Genomic DNA, 19,451 nt, shown 5'->3' on the forward strand with positions numbered 1-19,451 from the left:
CAGAGTCTGGACTGGTCTGTCTGACTCAAAGCTTGTGCCTTCCCGACTTTTCCACCTTGGTACAGGAGTCCTTAGAAGGAAGGCGGGACTGGGCTGCATGACTCAAGGATGGGGCTGTCTCTGCTGGGCTGAGATGGTCTAGAGGTCCTGGAGCAGAGCCAGCAGTCAAAAAGCCACTTGCCCTGACCAACCTGGTGGTTCTCATTCTTTGTGTATAAGGTATGAAGTCATTCTGCCCCCAACCAGGGGACTCTGCAGCGTGGGGTGATCTGACTCCAGCATCCTGGGGCACATTCAGACACGACCCTTTCTGCTGTGTGTGTGGTTGGAGGAGAAGGATCGAGGATGGCCAAGACTTAGAACTGGACCAGGAGGCAGGGTCCGAGGAGGAAGGGAAAGACCGATCAGCTTCTGGGGATGGGATGGGGGCACAGGAGCCACCTGTGACCACAGGCTTTGGGTGGAGGAGGTTGTGGTGTTGGCATGCAGCTAGCAGCCCCAGGGGTGGAAGGAATGCCAAGGGGTGAAGCAGCCTACAGTATTTGGAGCTTCAGGCGGGCAGACCTGCAGGATGGCAGCAGGGTTAGGAAACTTCAGCTACAGGAGCCTGGATTCTGGGAGAGGGTTTGGCATGAACAAGATGGAGTCGGTGGTAGGGGGCTGTGAGGAGCTGGGTTCTGCGGAGGTCCTGGCATCTGGGCCTGGGTGAGGAGTCTGTGGCAAGGACCAGGGAAGAGGGCGGGGCCAGGTCTCAGAATGAAGGCAGGACCCACAGCAGATCCCAGAGGCCTGCACAGAGCCCACACTATAGGAATCACGGTTGACCCCCGGGGAGGACTGGGCGGGTGATATGGCTTCAGCAGGAACATAAGGGCCAGTAAAGCCTGGGAGTGGGACAGCATGCTTCAGCAAGCTGGGGACCCTAAGGGAACTTATTTAAGAAGTCTGATTTCAGAAAAGCACCTGGGGAGCCCCATGGACTTATGAATATTGATTCCAGAAGCTAAGTTTCTGCCAACAGAAGGAAGAACCTCTGTAACTTCTATGTGTCCTAATGAAGACACAGGCTTGCTGGTTTCTGTTTTATTTTAAAGGCAAATAACTCAATCCACTCCTTTTCTGCACTCATCTTGAGTCATCCTTACCTAAGAGGCATCTGATGATCAGTATTTATTTAGTTTATGCTGCCTGCATGCGTCAGTCGTTTAGAGCCAGGAGAGACCCAACCCCTCCTTCATTTTACTGATAAGGAAACTGTGGCTCAGAGCGGTGAAGAGACCTCCCTGAGGTCCAGTGGCCCAGAGAGAGTGAGGCGGAGTCCAGGCTGCCAATCCCTGGCCCATGCTCCCTTTCCTTTGCACGTCCCAACTCATCTGGACTTGCCATGGTAACCAGGCTTCCTCGGCGTGGGAAGAAGCAGAGGCTGTGAAGCCGTTACCTAGCAACTCCCCATAACCAGGTCAGAGCAGGGGCGAGAGGCACCCTGCGCTGCTAACCCTGGGGAGTTCAGACCTGTCAGAACGGGGTCACCCACATCAGGCCATGGCCACAGATGACCCTGGACAGAGCCACACCTGGAGGTCCCTACCTGGGGGAGTCTCAGGACCAGAGAGTTGCTGGGACTATGGTGCAGACCCGGGCCGGCTGGGCCCCCCCTTACCGCTGACGCAGGGCCTTAGTATGTACAGTTCTGGTTTCTTTGAACAGCATGGAACTTGTCCCCATTGACATGCAAGTGGGAATCCTTAGAGGAGCGCTGATGGCAGGGTGTGTGTGTATATGTATGTATGTATATATGTATGTCTGCATGTATACATGTGTATGCATGTGTGTGTGTATGTGTATCAGTGTATATCTATGCGTACATGTGTATATGTATGTGCGTATCTGTGTGTATATATGTGTATGTATACGGGTGTATGTGTACCTGTGTGCACATATGAGTGTACATGTATGTGTTTATCTGTGTATATGTATATCTGTGTGCATACACATATATGTGTATGTGTGTATCTGTGTGTCTACATGTGTGTATCTGTGTGTGCGCACATGTGTGTACATGTGTGTATGTGTATATGTGTGTGTATCTGTGTGTGTGTGTGTATCTGTGTGTGTGTGTGTGTGTGTGTGTGTGTGTGTGTATCAATGCAGGTATTTCACCCTGGAGGGGGAAAAGCTAGGAAGTCATATTCCCTCATGTTGCCTTCTTGTTTCTTAATTAAAAAAAACAATAATAAATGCATTTTATTAACATTTTACTAGACCACGATGAGTTTTTTTTTTCCTTTTGGCCACACTGTGCAGCATGTGGGATCTTAGTTGCCTGATCAGGGATCAAACTTGTGCCCTCTGCAGTGGAAGCTCGAAGTCTTAACCACTGGACTCCAGGTCCTTAATTATTTCAAGAAATGTTTATGAAATGGCCTGCTCATAAACCAGGTAGATCTTCTTCTAATAATCCCTGTAGTTGGGTCTTGACAACCTTTGCCCTAAGAAGCTGAAGTTGAACGGTTCTATGAAGACCTACAAGACCTTTTAGAACTAACACCCCAAAAAGATGTCCTTTTCATTATAGGGGACTGGAATGCAAAAGTAGGAAGTCAAGAAACACCTGGAGTAACAGGCAAATTGGCCTTGGAATACAGAATGAAGCAGGGCAAAGACTAATAGAGTTTTGCCAAGAAAATGCACTGGTCATAACAAACACCCTCTTCCAACAACACAAGAGAAGACTCTGTACATGGACATCACCAGATGGTCAACACCGAAATCAGATTGATTATATTCTTTGCAGCCAGATGGAGAAGCTCTATACAGTCAGCAAAAACAAGACCAGGAGCTGACTGTGGCTCAGACCATGAACTCCTTATTGCCAAATTCAGACTTAAATTGAAGAAAGTAGGGAAAACCACTAGACCATTCAGGTATGACCTAATCAAATCCCTTATGATTATACAGTGGAAGTGAGAAATAGATTTAAGGGCCTAGATCTGATAGATAGAGTGCCTCATGAACTATGGAATGAGGTTCGTGACATTGTACAGGAGACAGGGATCAAGACCATTCCCATGGAAAAGAAATGCAAAAAAGCAAAATGGCTGTCTGGGGAGGCCTTACAAATAGCTGTGAAAAGAAGAGAAGCAAAAAGCAAAGAAGAAAAGGAAAGATATAAACATCTGAATGCAGAGTTCAAAAGAATAGCAAGAAGAGATAAGAAAGCCTTCTTCAGCGATCAATGCAAAGAAATAGAGGAAAACAACAGAATGGGAAAGACTAGGGATCTCTTCAAGAAAATCAGAGATACCAAAGGAACATTTCATGCAAAGATGAGCTCGATAAAGGACAGAAATGGTATGGACCTGACAGAAGCAGAAGCTATTAAGAAGAGGTGGCAAGAATACACAGAAGAACTGTACAAAAAAGAGCTTCACGACCCAGATAATCACGATGGTGTGATCACTGACCTAGAGCCAGACATCCTGGAAAGTGAAGTTGAGTGGGCCTCAGAAAGCATCACTATGAACAAAGCTAGTGGAGGTGATGGAATTCCAGTGGAGCTATTTAAAATCCTGCAAGATGATGCTGTGAAAGTGCTGCACTCAATATGCCAGCAAATTTGGAAAACTCAGCAGTGGCCACAGGACTGGAAAAGGTCAGTTTTCATTCCAATCCCAAAGAAAGGCAATGCCAAAGAATGCTCAAACTACCACACAATTGCACTCATCTCACACGCTAGTAAAGTAATGCTCAAAATTCTCCAAGCCAGGCTTCAGCAATATGTGAACCATGAACTTCCTGATGTTCAAGCTGGTTTTTAGAAAAGGCAGAGGAACCAGAGATCAAATTGCCAACATCCACTGGATCATGGAAAAAGCAAGAGAGTTCCAGAAAAACATCTATTTCTGCTTTATTGACTATGCCAAAGCCTTTGACTGTGTGGATCACAATAAAGTGTGGAAAATTCTGAAAGAGTTGGAAATACCAGACCACCTGATCTGCCTCTTGAGAAATTTGTATGCAGGTCAGGAAGCAACAGTTAGAACTGGACATGGAACAACAGACTGGTTCCAAATAGGAAAAGGAGTTCGTCAAGGCTGTACATTGTCACCCTGTTTATTTAACTTATATGCAGAGTACATCATGAGAAACGCTGGACTGGAAGAAACACAAGCTGGAATCAAGATTGCCGGGAGAAATATCAATAACCTCAGATATGCAGATGACACCACCCTTATGGCAGAAAGTGAAGAGGAACTAAAAAGCCTCTTGATGAAAGTGAAAGAGGAGAGTGAAAAAGTTGGCTTAAAGCTCAACATTCAGAAAATGAAGATCATGGCATCCAGTCCCACCACTTCATGGGAAATAGATGGGGAAACAGTGGAAACAGTGTCAGACTTTATTTTTCTGGGCTCCAAAATCACTGCAGATGGTGACTGCAGCCATGAAATTAAAAGACACTTACTCCTTGGAAGGAAAGTTATGACCAACCTAGAGAGCATATTCAAAAGCAGAGACATTACTTTGCCAACAAAGGTCTGTCTAGTCAAGGCTATGGTTTTACCTGTGGTCATGTATGGATGTGAGAGTTGGACTGTGAAGAAGGCTGAGCGCCAAAGAATTGATGCTTTTGAACTGTGGTGTTGGAGAAGACTCTTGAGAGTCCCCTGGACTGCAAAGAGATCCAACCAGTCCATTCTGAAGGAGATCAGCCCTGGGATTTCTTTGGAAGGAATGATGCTAAAGCTGAAACTCCAGAACTTTGGCCACCTCATGGGAAGAGTTCACTCATTGGAAAAGACTCTGATGCTGGGAGGGATTGGGGGCAAGAGGAGAAAGGGACGACAGAGGATGAGATGGCTGGATGGCATCACTGACTCGATGGACGTGAGTCTCAGTGAACTCCGGGAGTTGGTGATGGACAGGGAGGCCTGGTGTGCTGTGATTCATGGGGTCGCAAAGAGTCGGACACAACTGAGTGACTGATCTGATCTGATCTGATCTGACTCTACCCTTACCCGATTCTTCCTGTGGGCAGAGCCCTGCCTGGGTTCCCAGGTTCTGTCTCCTTTCTGGTCCCCCGAAAGGCCTAAGCCAGTTACCATGGTCTTGTCCCTTGGAAGCAGTTGGTTTAAGAATGGCATGTGGGACTTTCCTGGTGGTCCGGTGGCTAAGACTCCGGGCTCCCAGTCTTAGCCCAGTCTCCCAGGCCAGAGGGGGCCTGGGTTTGATCCCTGGATGGGGAACTAGATCCCATGTGCCTCAGCTAAAGATCCTGTATGCTGCAGCGAAGATTCTTGATTCCTCACCCACATCTCAGACCTGGTACAGTCAAATAAATAAATAGAGAGAAAAAAAAAAAGAATGTCATGTAGATCTAGTCATTTCCAGTAGGATCTGAGGAGATGGCTGCTGAAGGGCTTCCAGAAAAGGTTTTTTCTCCTTAACTGATACTGGGGGAGACTATGTCTCTTCTTCATTGGATATTGTTGTTATGGCTGTGATGCCTGGAACTGCAACGGCCACTGAGAAGAGATATCACCGATGCTCAGAGGATGGCATCAATGAGCCATTGAATTCCACAAGCCAGGAACTTTCCTCCCTCTGGACATCTTATATAGGACATCACAACCCTTCTGGTCAGGTCAAGGTTCTGTGTTCTTGACAGCAAACCCTCCTAACTGGTTCTCTTGCTTCCTGGCCCCAGGCTCACTCACTTTCCTCTAGTCTTACTGGGGCACTCAGTAGACACCCCGACAAGGCTTACTATTAATGGTAAAGGACCCAAAGGAAACAAAAGGCTGTCTTCCCGAATAAGTCAAAGACATGATGCCTCAGTCCTTTATCTGATGTCGTGGAACTGAAATCAGACCTGCAGTTGCATGTCCTGCTTCTTGCAAGTCTGAATAGGCTTCTTCCCCAGGAGTCTGAAGGCATCTCTTATATTCCCAGCATCCGGCACACTTCATTCATTCATTCGTGCAGTGGTGTGCTGGAGCTGGCTCCTATATGCTCGTGAGAGTCGATTGTGCACATCTCTACCCCACTCTGATTCAGTGATGTCATGTTGGTAGCTTGAAATCAGCCAAGGTGGGGTTTTTTTTATAAACTTGAATTTTTGAAGCAGTTTTAGGAGAAGTTTTTAGAGAAGATAGAGATTTTTATTATTTTTCCTCCACATCCCCACATATGCTTAGCCTCCCCCATTACCAATATCCCCCACCAGAGTGGTCCATTTGTTCCAGCTGATGAACCTGCATTGACACATCACTATCACCCAAAGTCCATAGTTTCTGTCAGGGTTCACTCTTGGTGTGGGTTTTGACAAATGTAAAATGACGTACAACCACCATTATAGGATCAGAGAGACGAATTTCACTGTGAAGCCCTACAAATCCCCTGTTCCACCTCTTCTCCCGCTCACCCTTGGCAATCTTTGATCTTTTCATTGTCTCTATAGTTTTGCATTTTCTGGAATATCATATAGTTGGTATTGTATCCATTTCAGATTGGTTTCTTTTGCATAGTAATATGCATTTTGGTTTCCTTCATGTCTTTTCATGGTTTGATAGCTCATGTCTGGGTGTCTTGCAGTTTATTTATCCATTAACTTCCTGAAGGCTATCTTGGTTGCTTTCAAGCATTGGCAATTATGAGTAAAGCTGCTATAAACATTCATGTGCAGATTTCTGTGTGGATATAAGTTTTCAACTCTTTTGGGTAAATGCCAAGGAGCACAAGTGATTGATAGATCGTATGTTAAGACTATGTTTAGTTTTGCAAGACGCTGCCAAGTTTTCTTTCAAAGTGGCTGTACTATTTTGATTTCATTTCATTTGCATCAGCAGTGAGTGAGAGTTCCTGTTGCTCCATACCCTTGCCAGCATTTGGTGTTATCAGTGCTTTAGATCTTGAGTTTTCTAAGAGGTGTGTAGTGGTATCTCATAGTTTTAATTTGCATTTCTTTAACGACATATGAGAAGCTTCCCTGGCAGCTCAGCCAGTAAAGAATCAGCCTGCAATGCAGGAGACCCCAGTTCAGTTCCTGGGTTGGAAAGACCCCATGGAGAAGGGATAGGCTACCCACTCCGGTATTCCTGGGCTTCCCTGGTGGCTCAGACAGGAAAGAATCCACATGCAATGTGGAAGACCTGGGTTCGACCCCTGGGTTGGGAAGATCCCCTGGAGGAGGGCATGGCAATCCACTACAGTATTCTTGCCTGGAGAATCCCCATGGACAGAGAAGACTGGTGGGCTACAATCCATGGGATCACAAAGAGTTGGATACAACTGAACGACTAAGCACAGCGCAACACAGTGACATATGATACTGAGCATCTTTCATATACTTACCTACCATCTTATATCTTCAGTGAGGTGTCTGTTCAAGTCTTTTGCCCATTTTTGAATTGGGTTGCTCATTTTCTCATTGTTGGATTTTAAGAATTCTTTGTTTATTTTGGATCTCAGTCTTAGATAACATATCTATCAGATAGGATTTTTGCAAATATTTTCTCCCATTCTGTGGTTTGTCTTTTCATTCTCTGGTCACACAGTAGGAGTATTTACATCACTGAATTGACAAACATGACAAATCAGGGCTTTTCCTCAAAGAGCCAATTGTTAAACTTGTACCAGTGCACTAAAGCATTCATGTTGTTGAGTGAACTGTTTGCCCTCAAAAATGTTCAGGGCGGTGGGGGAGGCAGGTTGATGCAATGAAGTTCTGAGTGTGGGCACAGAGACAGAGCAAAGATGCTATGGGACATAAAGAAGGAGAATCCACATCAGCTGTGAAGTTGGGGTGGCTTCCCAGTGCAGATCGTGAGCCTTGAATGAAGTATTTTAAAGGGAGTCACAGTTGTCTGGATCCAAACAGCCCAATAAGTAGGCACTTGGCTATCTAACTCAGCTGCACATATGACCAGAGGCCACCACACTGGGCAGAGCAGATAGAGACTTTCCCATCATTAGTGCAGTATTGGACAGCACTGGTCTAGATCAAAAGTGGGAGAAAAACAGTCCAGGCAGAAGGAACAGTCTGGGAAGACTCAGAGGTCTGAGATACTATGACTCATTCTGGGCAGAGGTGGAGGTTTTACCTGAACAAACAAGCAGGAGTCAGGACATCACAAAATGTCTTTAGTGAGAAGCTAAGGAGTTTAAACTCTAGCTTGAAAACCATGGGGAGCCCCTGAAGTCTTTACTGGAAGCCCGATGTCATCAGCTTTGCATGTTAGTCAGCTCTGGCAGTGTGGATTGAGGGGGCCACCCAGGAGGCAGGGAGGCCAGTTCTGAGACCATGGCAGTGACCTGGGAGGGAAGCAAGGCAGTGACTGTGGCACAGAAGCAGAGAGAGGGCAAGGTCAAGAGACGGGAAGGACCCAGTGGCTGATTGCATGTGGCCCCTGGGCGTGCTTTGTAAATATTTGTTGATTTCACGAATGAATTATAGCTAAGCCCAGATTGTACAACTTGAGTGCACATCTCCTGGGACATTATTGCACAAATGAAGAGGTACAGGAGCATTTTTTTAGCTGAAGGAGAAAGGGGTGATAGGGAGAGAGACAGAAAGAGACGAGGACTTCCCTGGAGGTCCAGTGGCTAAGACTCCACATTCTCAATGCAGGAGGCCCAGTTCGATCCCTGGTCAGGGAACTAGGTTTGATCCCTGGGTTAGGAAGATCCCCTGGAGGAGGAAATAGCAACCCACTCCAGTATTCTTGCCTGGAAAATTCCATGGAAAGAGGAGCCTGGCGGGCTACAGTTCACAGGGTCGCAAAGAGTTGGACATGACTGAGCATGCACACATACACAGACCTCAGCTAAGAGTTCATCTGCCACAACCAAAGAACCCACATGGCCGCGACGAAGATGGAAGTTCCTGCATGCTGCAAGTAAGACCTGGCACAGTCAAATAAATAGATTAAAAATAACTTTAAAAAAGAGTAACAATTCATTTTAAAGAAAGAAAAGAGATGAAGGAGAAGGTGGCATCACTGTCTCATCTGATGGAGAGACTCTGGTGAGGGACCCTGGACCCAAGCAGTGCCTCTCTGGGGTCCAGGGACAAGGGCTACTCAGAGTTGGGTGCAGGTCATTCTCCACCCCACTTCTTGCCACATGGATGATGGGGCAGATTTGTTTTCCTGAAGGATTGGGCCATTTCGCCAGCAGACAGATGCAATACACAGTGAAGCTGCAGCATCAGGGGAGATGTTGTCAGCGGAGGGTGTCCTGGGCAATTGAAGATGGCCAGAGTAGGCGATACCAGCAGACTGGTGCTTAAACACATGAGAGATACCATCCTCTGTCTCTTGGGCTTCCAGAAGAAGCTGGAGATTTTGAGGGCAGATGGCCAAGAGCCAGGTCGCTCAGTGGTAAAGAATCTGCCTGCCAATGCAGGAGACACAGGTTCAATCCCTGGATCAGGAAGATCCCCTGGAGGAGGAAATGGTGACCCACTCCAGTATTCTTGACTGAAAAAATCCCATGGACAGAGAAGCCTGGCAGGTACAGTCCATGGGGTCTCAAAGAGACACGACTTAAAGAGACTGAGCACACACACGTGGCCAAGAGCTACTTTAACTCGGGCATCAATGTTAATATCAAGATGCTCGGGCTACAGTGGTTCACAGAACAGAGACGATTCTGCTTGCAAGGAGCTTACTGTCTAATAGGTCATAGTAATCATTCTGGTACCATCCTCTGTGTATGTGCTCCTCAGGAGAGGTACCAGGAACCGCGAGATAGTCTAACGGGAAGGATGACGGGAAGGATGATGATTTGTGGTTGTGCCACGTGGCTTGCAGGACCTTAGTTCCCCAACCAGGAATTGAACCCAGGCCCTTGGCAGTGAACTAACCACTGGACTGCCAGGGAAGTCCCGGGAAGGATTTATTTTAGATTAGGGGTCAGGAAAGGACAATTTGAGAAAGTAACATTTAAACCAAGAGCTGGAGATGTGTAGGAGTTGAGCCAGGTGAAAAGCAGGGGATATGCATTCCAGGCAGAGAGAATAGCAGGTGTGAAAGATACGGAGACAGATCCTTGGCCATCTGGAGGCTGAGAGAAGGCCAGGGGGGCAGAGACATGAAACAAAAGAGGGGAGATGAAACAGAGGAGGCTGGGGAGGGTGAAGGGGGGCCAGACTTCACAGAGCTGCGTTAAGACTTTGGATGTAAACCTAAGTGCATTGGGCGGGAAAGTGGTGCCATTAGACTCATGTTTTACAGAGCTGGCTCTGGGATCTGTGTAGAGAATGAATTGGGGACAAGGGGGTGTGCAGGGAGAAAAGGGTGGAGGTGAATTCAGTTGCCTAAGGGAGAGATGATGATAGCATTTCCAAGGTGATAGAAGTATTTAAAGACTTGAGGGCAACCCTCGTGGCTCAGTGGTAAAGGATCCGCTTGCCAATGCAGGAGACACAGGTTCAATTCCCTGTCTGGGATGATCCCACATGCTGCGGAGCTGGGGCGCCACAACTATTCAGCCTGTGCTCCAGAGCCTGGGAGCGGCAGTTACTGAGCCCGCCTGCCCTAGAGGCCCATTCTCTACAATGGGAGAGGCCGGGACAGTGAGAAGCCCATACACTGCAACTAAAGAACAGCACCCCCTCACCACAACTAGAGAAAAGCCTGCACAGCCACGAAGACCCAGCACAGCCAACAATACATAGTAAATCAAATAAAACAGATTTTTCTCAGGCTCTTTCCTTGGTATTCCAGGCCAACTTTACACAAAGCAAACGGCAAATATTTGAACCACGCCAGTCTGTCTCACGTGTGACCTGTTTTGCTTGGAGTTACCGGAGATCTGATGATGTCATAGGGCCAACCCCCTGCCTCCGAGCTGGACCACACCTGACAGGAACGTAAGGCTTTCCTGAGAAAGCTTTCACAATTTCTATAATCTCTGCTTGTGTTTACAGTAATCACTGTTAGGACATCTCTGTCTGTGTTTGATCGGAAGGCCTTGTGCTCTGATGTTCCTTGATTCTTGATGGAGATGAAGATGCTAAAAGAAGGTGTCTGGGCTGCCAAGTGCAAATGGTGTTCTGACAGTTCGGAATCATGTCTGTCTATTCCACAGCCAAAGTGACTTGTTAGCGACAAAGAGAAATGCCTGAGTATCCCTAGAAGAGAGATTTGATTAGATTTTGTAGCTGTTTAGCCCGCTGCCAAGTTCTTTCCCTTTGCTACTCAAGTGTGGTCCATGGACTCAGCAACATCACCTTGGAGCTTGATGCAGGATTGAGTCAGACTCTGCATTTTACATATTCCCCATTGGGCTTCCCAGGTGATGCTAGTGGTAAAGAACCCACCTGCTAATGCAGGAGACAGACATAAAAGATGCAGGTTCAGTTACTGGGTCAGGAGGATCCCCTGGAGGAGGGCATGACAACCCACTCCAGTATTCTTCCTGGAGAATCCCATGGATAGAGGATCCTGGTGGGCTACAAGCCATGGGGTCACAAAGAGCTGGACATGACTGAAGTGACTTAGCAAGCACGCATTGGGTTTTTCCTGGTGGCTCAGTAGTAAAGAATCTGCCTGCCAATGCAGTAGACACGGGTTCTATCCCTGAGTCAGGAAGATCCCTTGGAGAAGGAAATGGCAACCTGCTCCAATATTCTTGCCTGGAGAGTCCCATGAACAGAGGAGCCTGGTGGGCCCCAGTCCATGGGTCTCAAAAGACTTAGCGACTAAATGACAATAACCAGGAAATTCACAGGAACGTTGGTTTTGAGAAGTGCTGCCTCAGGTCACCCTAGGGCCATCTAAAAGTGGGTGGGCAGGGGCAGTCACAAGACACTTGAAATGCTGCGAGCCTCGGCAAGCGTGAGGGAGACCAGACTGGTCGAACAGGAACTGGATTTTCTCTGGAAGTTCCTGGTAGCTCCCGAGTCGCCCAGAGCGGTTCAGAGACAATGCTGTTTCCTGGTTGTGTCACTGGTGTGAGGCCCTGCGGGGGACCCGCCCCTGGTGCTGAAATGCTGCAAGTGGAGAGAGCTGTCCCGGGTAGGGCTAGAGGGCTCCTCTCCCCCCAGAACATGGGGAGAGCTTGGTCCCTGTCCGCTTAGTCTGGTCCGTGTTCTCTCTGTGGGTAGTTAGGGTGACTCTGGCCTCCTTCTGAATTGAGCTGTCCAACGAGCAGGAGAAAGGCTCTCTGAGCATCTCAGAGAGGTTAAAAGCTCTGGTGGATTATGGACACAGCTGGGATGGGGGGAGGAAAGAGAGGGTGGGATGTATGGAGAGAGTCACATGGACACATGCATTGCCATGTAAAATGGATTGTTATTGTTGTTTAGTCGCTCAGTCATGTCCGACTCTTTGCGGCCCCATGGACTGCAGCACGCCTGGCTTCCCCGTCCTTCACCATCTCCGGGAGCTTGCTCAGATTCATGTCCATTGAGTCGGCGATACCATCCAAAATGGATAGCCAATGGGAATTTGCTGTGTGACTCAGGGAACTCATACCTGGGGCCTGGAGGAGTGGGATGGGGTGGGAGATGGGAGGGATGTTCAAGTGGGAGGGAACATAGGTAACCCTATGGCTGATTCATGTTGATGTTTGGTAGAAACCAACACAATATTGTAAAGCAGTTATCCTTCAATTAAAAAAAAAAGAAAAGCTTTGGTGGAACAGAAGGTCCAGATCCAGGGGTTCTGAAAGCTTTGCCCATACTGTGTGGTCAGCCGCTCCAGGTCAGTGACTCCTGCCCTCTGCCCAAGGGGTATGTGACACAGACACCAGACCCAGCCCGGAAAAACAAAGGCATTGTGTTTTATTAATATGACCGCTCTCCTGAGCAGTGTTTCAAGGCACAAAACCCAGGCTAGAATCAAGTTGTTTTCCTCTATCTTCCCTGGGACTGGTCTTCCCACAGCATGAGACAAAAGGGACCCAATCTGCAGACCGCTTATAGCATGAGGTTTGTAAATACTGTAAAATCAAACACTACTTTTGGCTTTTATTTACTGTAACTTGTTCACATCGCTCAGCACTGGAACATTTATCAGGGCTCCTTGGCCTTTGTTCTTTTGTCTTTGGTCCTGCCGTGTCTTCTCTGCCCAGTCCCTCCTGCCCACCAGCCTCGAGTCCCTCCTGCCTGCGCCCTGTCTGCCCCCTGACCCATCACTCCAGTGTCTTCCTCGCCTGTTCCCACTTAACCTCTTGTCCCTTCTCCACCCCTCCAGCCTCTCACGCTGCTCCGGGATCTTTTGAAATGTCTCCACTCCCTCCTCCCTCCCCACACTTTCATTTCCTAAGGCCGGCTTCCTCACTCTCACCCCCTGCCTCTCAGGGCTATTTTTCTCTTCCCTCCCAAGATCCACCACAGAGTTTTTTCATTTCCCCCTTTTCTCTAAAGGCGACAGGAGAATGAGAGATTTCAGAGTCCAGGACACAGCCTGCGTTAACACGGACAGTTGACTTTCTGAGTCAGAAACGCTTCTTCAGCGCCTTGGGTGGAGGCTGCCTGGTCCGGAGGACAGAGCCCAAGGTCCGTCCCCCCTCGCCTCCCCGCCCCGTGTTCCCTCACCATCACTTCCGCCCAGCCCTTTCCTTCATGTGTCTCAGGACCCCCGCCACCAACACACACACCTGCCCCCTAAGTGCCCGGGGCAGACAGGTTTGTTCCGGCTCCGCTAAGACCCTGGGCATCCTCCTCCAGCGTCCCTCCCTGCCCCCCAGCCAGCCTGCTCTGTGCTTCACGCCCCCAGGTGAGCCCTAGGAGACAGGAGTCTATTTTGAGGTGAAGGAGAAACAGCAGCAGTGGGGTTCCTTCCCAGGTGCAGCTCGTGGGCCCGGGAGGTGCCAGCAGCGGGCCCACAGTCGGAGGAGCAGGAAGCTCTCTCAAAGCCCGCTGCCACCCAGGGTCACGGCCAATCGGTCCATGAGGCGCTAAACAACGTTCTTGAGGGATGGGCGTCTCTCTGTGCCGCTGGGCAAAGCTTCTTCAAAATACAGAAAACCAAGAGGGGAAAGAAACCGAGCCCTGAAGAGACACCCTGGGAACCATGGAACAGTAGTTCTAAAGTCCGCCATCTTCAGCTGGGTCTTCTCCAAGCGCCTTACAGAGGCTAAGACGCTGCTTTCTTGGTTGCAGGGGGAAATGGAGGTTACACCCAAGAAAGCCAGTGAGGGATTTGTAAGAAACCCCACCATTTCCCAACAGTGCTTGGCTCTCACAGTGTCTCCACTTCTTTACCTCAGCCACAGGCAAGAGGATTAGCTGAGGAATGTTCGCTTGAGGGAGCATTGGCCAGGGGGGCCAGCCTTGCCCAGGCTCTGGGACACCCTGCTGCTCCAGCCCTCCCCTTGCACCCCTTCCACGCACCCAGCTCAGACCTATGCCTTCATCCTCCACCCAGCAGTGCCCACCCTGGCAGGAGAGGAGGTCAGGGGCCCGCACACCCACCCTAGGGCGGGGGAGAAGCAGGACGTTCAGGTAAAGTAGAACAAGCCCCGCCAAGCCCAGCCCCGCCCTGCTGTTCCACGTCCAGCGCCAGATGCGGACCTGCTTAGCTCCTCTCAGCAAGCATTTCTGAGATGAGGAGGGAGCCATGCTGACTTGAGGACAGGAAGCGTTTCGATTTCTTTTCCCTGCCTCCCGCTTCCCAACACCCCCGCTGCCTTCTTTCCGCACACCGACTGAGAGGAGTAGAAAAATAACTATGAATATAAATCTCCACCTGAGTTCCTTTCACATCGACTAAGTAAGCAACTAACTTGCCAATAAATTACTATTTAAAAATGTGTGGACACATGGGCATATATATGCGTGTGCATATGAACATATACACACGCATATATATATACATGCATGTGTGTGTAGTTCCAAGCTTTTCTTCTTTGCCCCGTCCCTTGCAGGCAGGCAGCTTCAGACAAAAGCCTCCATCCTCTCCAGAGGGCCTCATCGGATCATGGGTGCCACGTAGTTGGCAGGGAAGAGGCCCAGCTTGTTGTGCAGACGGCCGGTCCACCAGGAGGGGTTGGAGCTGTCCAGGACCTCAACCACCTCTCCGCAACGGAAGCCCAACTCGTCGTCCTCCAGGGCCTCGAAGTCGTACAGCGCCCGGGCCCATCGCACCCGCTGTTGGGGGAAAACATAGAGAGAGGCCCTGCTGAGCCCGGGCTGGCCAAGCTGGGCTCCGAGTCACCAGCACACACACGGAAGAGAATCTGCTGGCCCTGTGGTCCAGACAAAGCTCTCCGTGAGCAGCCTGCCCTGAAGGCTGATGGATGGCTCTCCAGAGAGGTCTCAAACCCTGCTGCCACTGAAAGCAGACCTGGGTGCCTAGCCCTGAGCAACCCCTGAGCCTATCCCCCAAGGCCCCGAGGGGATCCTTGAGAGCTGCTCTTCCCTACATCAATAGCTGGTCTTCTTTATTTTCTTCAAGTGACAAACAGCACAGCGTGCCCAGACTAACAGCCCTCGGTGCCAGCACAACCTCATCAGTGATAAAGGCAACAGATCTCCCTCTGCTAGAATGGCAGCCAGGAAATATGAGAACCGGGCAAGGCCCGACAGCCAAACTGAGAACAGCAGGCTGGATGATGCCAGCTGGGATTAGCTCTGCCGGGGAACTCTCGCCCCACCATCACTGGCTGGGTTCCCTCCACCTCTGTGTGAACTCCATGCAGTGTGAGGCCTCTTCTGGAGGACCAACGGTCTCTCTACTTGGCCCCTCGGTCTCCTCCACTGAGCCCAGAGAGGGCCGTTCACATACCCCGGCCACTTGGAGTTGCACCGGGTCAGTGTGTCTCCGGTGCATGAGGGCGGCATTCATTTCGGTGCTCATGCCCAGGCCACAGGGCCCATCGTTTATGTCCAGGCTGGTTCCACGGCGTTCCTAGAAACAGACGTGACGGACAGCCATCACCACACCGCTGGAAGCATCCCTCATGGGCTCCCCCAGCACCTTGCTCTGATGCCACGGACGCAGCCAGAGCTCCAAGAATACTTACTACAGAGGACAATAAACCCCAGATAAGGGAGAGAGGGTATAGGGTGAGAAACAGACCTTAGGTTGTGAATCTGATGCCAGATTTCACTCATTCAACCAAGGAATATTTATCAGGCACCTGCCATGTGTCTAGGACTGTCTTAAGCATGGGGATGTGTATCTGGAAAGAGAAGGCCCCTGTCTTCAGAGAACATAGGTTCAGAGGGGGAACCGTATGCATTTCTGTGATGAGTGAGCAGAGAGAACTGTCTGAGTTGGCCTGGTGATCAAGGAAGGCTTCGTAGAGCAGGTGATGCTTGAACTCTGGTTTAAAGAGTAGAATTGACTAGGAAACGGCATTTCAGGCAGAAGGGACAGCAAATAAAAAGACTCAAAAGCATGAGAGAAAATGCAGTGAACCGCTCTGATAACTACAGGAAGTACAACGATGCAGGGATGTATGTTTGCATGGGGAGGGAGCAGGGGAGGAGGCTGGAGAGGCAGATCGGGGCAGCTCACGAAGGACTTTGTGTGCCCTGCTAAGGAATTTAGGGATGTTATTATCTGGCTACATTGTCCATCTCAGTGAGCCACCTAAAATCCCATCTGGAACAAGGCGGGGGATACATAAATAAATAAGCAAGGCTCCATTTCTGGCCTTAATCCATTTTTCCTGTAGATCTCTACAGCCAGATGGGTTAAGGGGCACAAAAAGGTTTGGAATTGTGCTGATAGGAAAAATGAAATCATTGTTCACGGAGTCCTCAGGGTGAGTGTGTGTGTGTGTGTGTGTGTATGTGTGTTTGAGTGTAGGTGTATGTGTATATGTGTGTGTATGTGTGTTTGTATGTGTGTATGGATGTGTATATGTGTTTACATGTATACACACGTGTGTATGTACATGTGTATGTGTGTGTTTGTATGTATATATGTGTGTGCGTGTGTGTGTGGATGTGTGCACACATATAGGTATATGTATGTGTGTATGTATGTGTATGAGTGTATGTGCATGTATATATGTGTGTGAATGTGTGCATGTGTGTATATGTGTGTTTGTGTATGTGTATGTATATGTGTTTAAGCAGGGACTCATTTAATTCACAGAGACATCTTTGCCAAAAGCAGTTTCCATGTTTCTGCCCTCTGAGGACCCAGGATCTTTTCTCTGGGCTCAGTGAGACCAGATGGGACCAGGGTTGGACCGGGACATTCCTCCCCTGACAGACGGTCCTGGGGCCACAACTGGCCCCCAACATTTATTTGTTTCAGTTGTTTCCGGCACTGTGGGGTTTTTCACACAATGAGTGGCAGTGGGGACAAGGCTGCTGAAGCCTGGGGGGAGAGCAGGTCCTCCTCCACTCCCTGTGCCCACTTTATCCTTCCCAGGTACCTGATTAAAATGATGCTGCGGCAGGTACCGCTGCTGTGCCGGCAGTGGGGCCGGGGGATACTGCGAAGGAGGGAGCAGGGGGTGATCCGATGGCTTCCTGTTCATCAAAGGCCGGATTTCTTCTCCCACAGCCCCGCTCAGGGGATGGCCTCCCTGGGACCGCCGGTCCAGGCTGTTGCCCCGCTGACCCTGGGAGAGAACAGAGATGACACAGATCCATCCTCCTCCCACCTCTCCTGGCCCGACCCAGCCCTTCCAGCAGCTGTTCCCAGACTTAGCTCCTGACAGCTCCAAGAAACAGCTGATGGGGGTGGGAGCAGCTTAGAGAAAATCAATGGTTCAGATCATCACGTTTTCACAGTGGCTTGTGCATTCTCAGATTCTCCTGCTTTGGGAGTTTGGGTCTCTGGTTCATTCACTTTCCACCTGGTACCCATCTCGTCCCTTCCTCGTGGGCTTGTTTTTCTGTGTAATCAAGCTTAAATATTCCATTTTACTGACACAATGCCACCCCTCCTTATCGCATGTTGCCACACCGCTGGACATCCTATCCTCCAGATAAGCTCTGCTATTGACTTTGCATGATTTTGAACTGTCATTTATAGCCCGGTGATAAAGACCCAAACAGCAACGCTCCCACAGCACCATGGAAACCAGGCCTGCTGCTGGGCATGTAGGGAAAAAAACAAGACCTTTCTCCTGAATGCTACCACAACCTCATGACTCAGAGACACTTTCTTGTTATTTTTATTTAACAAACAATTACACAGAGCCCTGGGCTTAGCATATGCCAGGCACTGTTCTAAGCACTTGGCAAAATGAACTCATTAAATCCAGTTTAGTGCAGTTTTATGTTTCCTCTCTCATCTCTGTGTGCACATCTTAGTAAATGAGTATCTCTGTCCATTTCCTGGTTGAAAGAATTCACAAGGTCCGTATTAACCTTTGTTTTCCTTTCTGAACTTTTGTGTACATTTGGGAACACCCTTTTCTCCTTTGATTGTAACTTCTCAGGCTTAAAATCAACCTGTTACTTGAAAGGGATGGTTTTCTTTACTTCTCCAAAGCACATGTTGCTTTGAAAAGTCTCAATGCCTTTTCAGATAACCTGTCCGTTGGATTTCAACTCTTCCACTCAGTGCTCGTTCCTATAATACCCGTCTCCTATAACCATGATATTTCCTTTGAAATATATTTTATAGATTGCGTGTATGTGTGAATTTACTTTTGGAATCAAATTAACATTTCCTTAGTGCCATCTGGGGACCAGAGTCTGTGGTGAGTGCTATGATTATATCTCACTTATCCTCACCACAGTCCAATGAAGAAGGCATTATATTCTCTCCATTCTACAGATGAGAAAAACTGATGCTCAGAAAGTTTTCTTCACTTGACTGGGTAATCAGGATAGTTAGCAATGAAATCAGTTTTTAAAGCCAGGTCCGTTGGAGATGCATTTTTTAAAAGATTTTTTGATGCGGGACCATTTTTAACATCTTTGTTGGATTTATTGCAACATTGCTTCTTTTTATGTTTTGACTTTTTGGCCCCAAGGCACGTGAGATCTTAGTTCCCTGCCCAGGGATAGAACCCATACCTCCTGCACTGGAAGGTGAATTCTTAACCACTTGACTGCCAGGGAAGTCCCTGGAAGTATTTTCTATTAAGACAATACTTCACGTTCCAAACTGTTCCAAGAGCAAGAATTCCACCTCCAGTTTTCTCCTCCAGTGCCCCCTGCTTCTACCCTCCACACCCCCAAATCCTGTCACAAAGCTCTACTTGCTGCATTAGTCCTGGACTCGAGGTTCTAATATCCCCATGTGTAGCCCTATGGCTTCCCCCAAGTTACTTCATCCTTGGGTAGCTCCTGAGCTAGGCTGAAAACTGTGATGCGGTAACGTCTGTGAATAATGAAACAACAGTGTCTATAACAAGAGCCCATGTATACTGAGTGCTTGGGGCATGATTAGGAATGAAGTAAGGGATGGACTATATCATTCTCTAACCTTCAGAACCATCCTATGAAGTAGCTGTCACTATTATCCCAATTTTGTGGATGAACAAACTGAGAATTAGAGAACTTTTCAAAGTCACGTACCTAGAAAGTGTTA

The 19,451-nt window shown here is 48.6% G+C and overlaps 1 protein-coding gene across 2 annotated transcripts in view; it reads right to left on the minus strand.

Moving 5' to 3' along the window:
- Positions 1-12,542: 12,542 nt before the first annotated feature.
- Positions 12,543-19,451, minus strand: part of GRAP2 (GRB2 related adaptor protein 2) — a 69,755-nt gene continuing 62,846 nt past the window's right edge. For both annotated transcript variants that reach the window (XM_055566815.1, XM_055566820.1), the window contains exons 6-8: positions 17,338-17,526; positions 15,732-15,854; positions 12,543-15,094 (exon numbers count right to left, since the gene is read on the minus strand). In XM_055566815.1, coding sequence (XP_055422790.1) covers positions 14,915-15,094; positions 15,732-15,854; positions 17,338-17,526 — 492 coding nt within the window. In that variant the 3' untranslated portion in view covers positions 12,543-14,914. The remainder of the gene's footprint in view (positions 15,095-15,731; positions 15,855-17,337; positions 17,527-19,451) is intronic.

Source organism: Bubalus kerabau, chromosome 1 (assembly GCF_029407905.1).
Source record: "Bubalus kerabau isolate K-KA32 ecotype Philippines breed swamp buffalo chromosome 1, PCC_UOA_SB_1v2, whole genome shotgun sequence".
Taxonomy (NCBI): Eukaryota; Metazoa; Chordata; class Mammalia; order Artiodactyla; family Bovidae; genus Bubalus; species Bubalus kerabau.